Source organism: Gambusia affinis, linkage group LG22 (genome assembly GCF_019740435.1).
Source record: "Gambusia affinis linkage group LG22, SWU_Gaff_1.0, whole genome shotgun sequence".
NCBI classification, from domain to species: domain Eukaryota; kingdom Metazoa; phylum Chordata; class Actinopteri; order Cyprinodontiformes; family Poeciliidae; genus Gambusia; species Gambusia affinis.
The window spans coordinates 20,126,415-20,134,499 of NC_057889.1; the positions used below are offsets into that span (position 1 = coordinate 20,126,415).

The 8,085-nt window shown below is 38.5% G+C and overlaps 1 protein-coding gene across 4 annotated transcripts; it reads left to right on the forward strand.

Annotated features, from left to right (window-relative positions):
* Positions 1-798: 798 nt before the first annotated feature.
* On the forward strand, positions 799-7,772 carry LOC122825394 (uncharacterized protein DDB_G0271670-like). Of its 4 annotated transcripts, XR_006369640.1 has the most exons (4): positions 799-1,008; positions 3,988-7,020; positions 7,434-7,559; positions 7,699-7,772. XR_006369640.1 is itself a non-coding variant. In XM_044106810.1 (2 exons), the coding sequence occupies exons 1-2, from the start codon at positions 963-965 to the stop codon at positions 5,199-5,201; spliced, it is 1,260 nt and encodes a 419-aa protein (XP_043962745.1). In that variant the 5' UTR covers positions 799-962; the 3' UTR covers positions 5,202-7,427. The 4 variants fall into 4 exon arrangements, 1 of the variants encoding a protein (XP_043962745.1); XR_006369639.1 differs by having other exon boundaries at positions 7,434-7,766; XR_006369641.1 differs by having other exon boundaries at positions 7,474-7,766.
* Positions 7,773-8,085: the final 313 nt, after the last annotated feature.

Consider the following 8,085-nt stretch of genomic DNA (forward strand, 5'->3'; position numbering starts at 1 on the left):
ACTGAAGCCTTTTTTTCTGGTTAGCCTTACTGATTAGAGGTTTTCTTACGGCTACACACCTGTTCAATCCCAACCCCTTGAGTTCCCTTCGCATTGTGCGTGTGGAAATGCTTTTGCGTTCACAATTAAACACACTCCTGAGTTCTGCTGTTGTTTTTCTTCGATTTGATTTGACCAAACGTTTAAGTAATCGCCGATCACGATCATTCAGGATTTTTTTCCGACCACATTTTTTCCTGGAAGACGATGGTTCCCCACCATCCTTCCAGTTTTTAATGATGCGTTGGACAGTTCTGAACCCAATTCTAGTAGTTTCTGCAATATCCTTAGATGTTTTCTCTGCTTGATGCATGCCAATGATTTGACCCTTCTTAAACAGACTAACGTCTTTACCATGACCACAGGATGTGTCTTTTGCCACGGTTGTTTAAGAAATGAGGAGTTACTCATTGCATCAGCTGGGGTTAAATAACTTGTTGCCAGCTGAAAGATAATCGCCTATGCAGTACTTATCCAATAGGAGGCTTGTACCTATTTGCTTAGTTAAATCCAGGTGGCGGCTTTTATTTTAGTTAAGAATGAAAGCAGAACTATAATATCGCAGCATTAATGTGAGTTTTAAAGATTTCATTGTGGACTCACACTGGTTGGCCAGTAGGTGGCAGGATAAGGAGTGGTAAACGAGACAACTCGATACTTGTATTGTATCTCTAACGCACGTGCGTGCGTTCGTCAATGATAGTCATGGAAACAACGCTAGCGTTGGCAACCCTATAAATCGCCGTGACCATCAGAATTCTTCCCCTTTGCGACTGGATTTTTGAATGAGACGCCTGAAAGAGCCTTAACAGCCCCGGAAGGTTTGAGCTTGTTGATAAAGTCTGCTTTGCAAAACTCGCTGAAGAAGCACTTGCTGAAAACGCACTTGCTGACGAAGCCTGCGGTTGAAAAACCTACAAAAGATGGATCCTGGTCAGGACAAGCACCAGCAGGGTGACCACCCGGAAGGTTAATGTCGTTCTTCTACTATTTTTAATAAACGAAAGCAAGTTCTTACTAAGATATTAGTGAATTGTTTAGTTTATTTTGTGTTTGTGTGTCTTTGTAAAGAAATTCCGACTGCTGTACAGAAAAAATAGACAATTAGCATATTTTGTTTGCCAAAATCCTTCTTATCTAATGAGCCTTTTTCTTGACTGAAATTCGCTGTAAAAGTCCCGAATGTTCAATTGTGATGTAGTGATTTACGATATATATGTTTAAAGTTAATTATGGTCAAATTAGTTGAATTAATGTTAAGCTTATAATTTGACCGTTATTTTTTGAAAAATGCATAAACAATCAGTTTCTATGGATACGCTAAATGAAATACGTAAAACATTAAATTAAATAAATAAATAAAATAAAAAACATTTAATAATTGTATGTCCACTATGGCTTTGAAGAAACAGTTAAATGTCTGTCCAATTATTGGAAAAATAGATGGTTCTTGGTTGTTACTTTCTGATTTTTTTGAAAAATGCCCTCGTAAACATATTTGGTTTCCATGGAAATGACCGGTTTATTAGGATTCTAAGACGCTTTACATAATATCAGTAATTTGCATTCATGCACACGTTCATGGTGATACGCTAATGGGTTGTAGCCACAGCATTTATATCAGACCATTGGCCCGTTTGACCAAACCCAGCAGGAAGGGTGTTAAAAGTTTCTTGACCAAGGACTCAAGGAGAGAGGCGGCCATTGCAGGGCAAACTCCTACCACTACGTCATATGTGTGCGTGCATTAATAGTAGAGCACTAATAGGCAATGAATTGTGTTTAGACGTAGTGATCATCAGTGAAAGCTGATTCTCAAAAACAAAACAATAATTTCTTTATGAAAATCAGCTTTGATGACTTTGGTGTCCAGTTCTTGGATGACTGGCTAGTTCTTGGTCAAATTTTTTTTTTTTTTTTTTTTTTTAATGCCCAGACAAACATATTTAGTCTCCAAGGATACATTGGTAAAATTATATAAAATGACTTCAATAAAAAATTAAAGAAACACTTTTCAAACATGTACCTTCTATAATATTTTAATATTTAAATTAAAATCAATTTTGATGACTTTGGTGTTCAATTTAGAAAATTGTGACTCTTTGAAAAACTTAGCTTAGGAAGGTATAATTTGCATTTTTTTGGGATGAAACATTTATGAGTTAATTGGATTTTTGTGATTTAAATGTTAGTTATTTGAAATTTTGGAAAATGTCAGTAAAGTTGTTTGTAGTTGTTTTGGTTTGAAAGTAGTTTTGGAACCAACTTCTTGAAAAATGTGGTATAAGTCGTCTCCATGGATACATTAATTAAATAAAAACACACAACTTCATTCTTATGAAAGATCTTTAAAGAACAATCATTTTGTGCCTGTTGATTTCACAAAGTAACTAAGTTATTGGAATGACTCAAGGTCATTGCATCATGTCAACAATGAATGTTAAAATTCATTAGATAAACAATTGTCTCGGTTTCAGTTAGTCCAGTTGTGATTTATTTGTTAGTTAACTTTTTTTTTTATTACAGGGGGTTAAACTGCTTATGTAGTTTAAAACGTTTATCTTGTTTTGTTCAGAAATTTGGAATAAAAAGTCAGTCGGTGCCTGGTAGAAGTTTTTAAAGAATTCCTTGAAAACACATTTGGTCTCCTTGGATATAAAATGTTAATGCTGTCTTGGTCTATTGCATATTTGGAAATGTAATATATTTACAAGCTGATTACATTTTCAGGAAGAGTCAGCAATACTAATAGCTGTGTGGTGATTGGAAAACTTATTGTAGTTTGAGAGAATTATTAGAGTATCCATCCTGTTTGCATTCTTTGTCTCCATGGAAATGGTAATATTGAAAGAAGCATTCAGAGCAAATGTGATTGTGTGAACATTCATCTGAGTTTATTGCTGGATAGTCTGCAGCCCTGGTCTTCAGACTGATGTTATGAATTTATAGCAATACCTTCAGCCGTAACTGACACATTTGAAGTGATATTAACATGTGATAATTAAACTTCGGGGCATGTGTTTAATTATCACATCATGTACACATAGAGGATGTGGATTATTATTTGTATTATTTTTGTCTGGATTATGTCTAGACAAAATATAGTGGCCATTTTAAGATTGAATATAGATTTCTAAAGCAGATCAACAGTTTTATTTTTGTAGGAGCCCCTTGTTACTGGAAACTCAGGAAAGGCTGTTTATATAGATCCCCAGTCTTTAAACTCTTGAGTTTTGTAGACGTACATTTCTACTGGTGGCTATATGTGGAAGTATGAAGGAATTTATTCATATCGTAGGATTTACTGATTGGTTGTCAGAGTAGCTTTTGCTGTGATTCTGAGAAGTTGTTGAGGTCAAAGGGATTTAATTTGATAAACCACTACTAACGATTTAGTCATTTAAAAATGCTAACGGAGAGATATTTTTGAAAGCTTTGGAATACTTTTAAAGTATTAAAATTATGTAAGCAACAATTTAAGTTAAATAGTGATGAATGCATCATATATTTTATTTTGGCTATTAAGAAAGATAAAACATATCTGTTCAGCAGCATCAAAGATTTCTGAATATGGGTTGTTACAGAAGAATAAACTGAGTAACTTGTTGAAGTGTTTTACTTTATTCACACTAATGGTACAATCTAAGATTAAAGGTGTTTTATTAGCTATTAAAAAGTCCTCAACACAGACTACAGCTCTTCAATTTATGTTGAAGAGTTTATGATTAGAGATGAACTATCAACAAGTCTAAATTTGATTTGCTGTTTCTAATGATTGATTGGTACCAAAGTTTGTTTCTCTGAGTGGTGATTGTCCATACATGTTTGATCATTAGTTTAAATGTGTTCTTGTTTTTATGTAAAAATATGTTGTTCTTTTTTTCTGTTTTGTTGTTACAAAAGATTATCTTTATTTATTCTATTTTTTCACATTTCACTCCCCATCAGTTTCTGAAGACAAGGAAGAGGAGTCACGCTGGACTTCACCTCCAATCACGGTGAGCAGTACTACCAGCTCCGATGAAGACGAGGTTGGTAATAACAGTACTAGCAGCTCCAGTACTAGTAGCTCCAGTGGCAGCGGTACTAGCAGCTCCAGTACTAGTAGCTCCAGTGGCAGCGGAACTAGTAGCTCCAGTACTAGCAGCTCCAGTAATAGCTCCAGTGGTAGCGGTACTAGCAGCTCCAGTGGTAGTAGTACTAGCAGCTCCAGTTGCAGCTGTACTAGTTGCAGCTGTACTAGTAGCAGCAGCTCTAGTTGTAGTGGTGCTAGCAGCTCCAGTGAAGATGAGGTTGGTGATGACTGTACTACCAGCCTGTCTCAGAAGCCTCAACAGGGCATTTCTCCCTTGACTTCACTTGAGTCCACACATGGACGTGACAAGCGGGAAGAGCCCATTTTGCTTCCTGGGACCTCTCAACCTTACCAGGTAGGTTTGGAAAAGGACACGGGTCATGTGACATCTGTGACTGGCATGAACAGAAAGAGGACAAATGGCAGTGATGCTGTAGAGGAGCCCCCCACCAAGAAGACTAGGCACAGTGTTGGTGAAGAGGATCCCGTTTTGTCATCTCCTCACCTCAGTCCCTCACAATACATGGCGCATGAGGATCCTTTTTGGTTATCCCCTGTCCTCAGTCCCTCATGTATAATGGCACATGAGGATCTTGATTGGTCATCCCCTGTCCTCAGTCCCTCGCAAGACATATTGCTTGAGGATCCTTTTCGGTCCTCCACTGTCTTGAGTCCCTCACCATTGGATTTGATTTTGGAGGATCCAATATTGCCACCCTCTGTCTTCAGTTCTTCACCAATTCCTTTTGAAGATTACATTCTGTCATTCCCTGCCATCAGTCCCCCACAAAGGCTAGGTTTGGAAGAGGAACCGGGTCTTGTGACATCTTCGACCTGCAGAAAGAGGACAAAGGGCAGTGATGCTGAAGAGGAGCCACCTGGCAAGAAGACTAGGCACAGTGTTGCTGAAGAGGATCCCGTTCTGTCATCCCCTTTCATCAGTCCCTCACAATACATGCTGCGCGAGGATCCTTTTCTGTTGCCCACTGTCTCCACTGTCTTACATGCATCACCATTGGATCCAATTTTTGAGGATCCAATTTTGCCAATTTTGTGTCTTCAGTCCTTCACTTACACTGGCATTTGAAGATCCCATTCTGTCTTTCCCTGTCCTTGGTCTCTCACCATCAGCACATGGCAATTATTCCACTTTGTCGTCCCCTGAAGACTGTATCTGGGTGGAGTCTGAGGAGGACATAGAAGAGGAACCAATACCATCAAAACAGCTGGGATTGGACCAAATGGAATTAGAGTGAGAGAGAGTTTCAGACAATCGTGGTTTAGACCTCACTACGACTTGTCAAGTGACTCTAGTTAGATTGGGATCTTGATAAACTGAAGACCTACCTGAGAAGTCCCATTAGGATATCATCATTTCTCTGTTGTTTTTGTTAAAGCCAATGGCTTTCTAGCAGGACAGAGGATGCCTTAGGTAGCGTCTTGCGCCGGGGCTTTTCTTTATCCCGCTGCTAGGTTTTCTATTTTAGATGTTAAGGACTCTAGCAGGACAGAGGATGCCTTAGGTAGCATCTTGCACCGGGGCTTTTCTTTATCCCGCTGCTAGGTTTTCTATTTTAGATGTTAAGGACTCTAGCAGGACAGAGGATGCCTTAGGTAGCGTCTTGCGCCGGGGCTTTTCTTTATCCCGCTGCTAGATGTTTTATTTTTGACGTTAAGGATTCTGGCTGGACAGGCGATGCTGACTTTTTTGCTGTTAATCAATGAACGACTAAATGCTGGAGGAGTCTAATTTAAATTTATGACAAACAAGACCACACTGCTGAACAAAAAACACTAAAAGGAGTCGGACATTGTTGGTGCGTAAAAGATAAATGCTAAAAGGAATGATACAACACTTCAGGATTAATAGTAAATGTAAAACAATATTGTTTAGTAAAAATCAAACATCCAAACTATTAAGACAACGTGGCTCGGACACTGCAATCGATACAATTGAGAAATTAAACTCTTTAAAATTTAAATAACGTTTCTGACAGTTCTAAAACCAAATGGAGATACAAAATACTCAGTTGAGCTCTGGTACAAACAAATTGAAACAGCGGTTTTAAAGTTATAACCATTCTGGTCTGGACATTATAAAATCCACACCGAGTGACGCGAATTTACGTATAAAATAACAACGGCAGCGACAGCAACAACGGGAGTTAATTCAAATGTTCAAAGATGTCAAGAGGAAGAGAGAAATAGGCAGGACCTTTGGATCCCGGATATGAACTGTTGATCCACGGATCAATCATTTGGTGGCTGGATTCCTAAACCTTCAAGTCCACATTTTAAAATGTGGTTGGGCAAAACATTTAAACTCGGGTAATAATAGTTTTAAAGGTCGGTAATGCTGCTGTGTGTCAAACCTAAAATCTCTTTGGAATGAGAAGAAACTATGCTTTTCGGGACGGACACAACGCTTCTGCAGACAAATGAAATATTTCAAATTAAAATCTTTTAGGACTAATATGATGTCATGGTGGACAAATTAAAATGTAGAGGACTTAAAACAACACGCGGAGAACAAATTAAAATCTTTTAAGATATAAATATTTGGTTAAGGCTTGGTCCAGTAACTTGGACCACCATTGATATATTCTGAGGACCACCTGGAGCTGCAGTTACCTTTCAGGTTAAGACAAAAGTAAGTATCAGTCCCAGACAGAGCAGCTGGCAGTGAGACTTCTTCTTCCAAGATTCTCTCTGTGCTTCTGTCTCTGTTTTCCTCTCTTCTCTCCCATGTCTCAGGGTGTAGTAGCGGTGCTTCCCCACACGGTGCTCTCTAATATAGTAAATTGTTCTCACTGTTCCTCCATTAATCCACTCTCCCAGTTCTACTCTTTCAGGTTTTAGCTTCTCATCGCTGGATTCTTTTGTGGTTCTCCATGTGGTTCCTGCTTGTAAGTTTTTCCATTCAACAACACATAATACTGCTGGCATTGGCAACCATCAGCTTTATTAAAGAAACACAGAACGAAATTCACTATTAGTAGAAAGTGTTCCTCCATATAGAGTTAAAATTGACATTAAGGAAGGAAATTTTGCCTGATAATATTTTGTATTAGAGACCAAATTAAAGCAGCAAGTCAATAAAAAGTTAGAAGACAGAATTTATGATTGAGGGATTTAATTAAGAGCTTTTATCCAGAGGGAGACTAGAGAACAGGATCAGAGGGAAGGAAATAAAGAGGATGTGGAGTAAAGAGGAACTATTAATCTGATGAAACAAATAGTTTATATGGTCATATTCATGTTTTGCCATCCCAAAAGAGAATAGACTTTAGAAAATACTGACACTAGTTTCTGATCCCAGGTCCAGACTGCTCAGATCTCTGATGTTCTGATCATCCCAGGTTGGATCTCCTGAGCCTGGAATCCTCCACCTTCAACACCAGCAGTCAGGTGGAGGAAGATAAGAGAACTAAGTTGACGAAAAAAAGTAAGAAGATTTCTATCTACTCAACACAACTAAACATTTCAGAGATGAAAGTTACAAACTGGTTCTGTTTGCTGTCCTTGATTATTTTCCTCTTTTCTCTTTTTTCATTTCTGCGTCAACTCATGTCACATGACCTGAGTTGAGCAACAATTGAAGCAGAAGACCTGCTCCACCTGCTGTTCTACTGGTTGGAAGAGATTGTGGAAAAGATGAGGACATGATGATGACTTGATGTGATCAGAAAGTCTCCTTCAGTCATCTGTTATTTAGACTGAATGTGTGTCTGATTATGTGTTGATTCTCCAGCATGACTGAGACAAGACGACATCACTGGACCAATGAGGAGAGAGAAGACACAGAGGACTGAGGAGACGCCGAAAACCCTGCTGGGAATCCAGAGAAGAAGTTTCCTGATGCATCAGGGGGACATCAGAGGACGGGACGCAGAGTAAAGAGACAGAGATCATGTGAAGTAGGTCCTTCAATAACAAACCAAGATTTGCCAACTATGTTAACTTAGTTACTA

What these genes read in the sequence shown, in the direction of transcription:
- LOC122825394 (XM_044106810.1), top strand. Translation starts at nt 963, where the DNA reads ATGGATCCTGGTCAGGACAAGCACCAGCAGGGTGACCACCCGGAAG. An exon ending in GCAGGGTGACCACCCGGAAG is followed by an intron (nt 1,009 to 3,987) that starts GTTAATGTCGTT and finishes ACTCCCCATCAG; the next exon opens with TTTCTGAAGACAAGGAAGAG.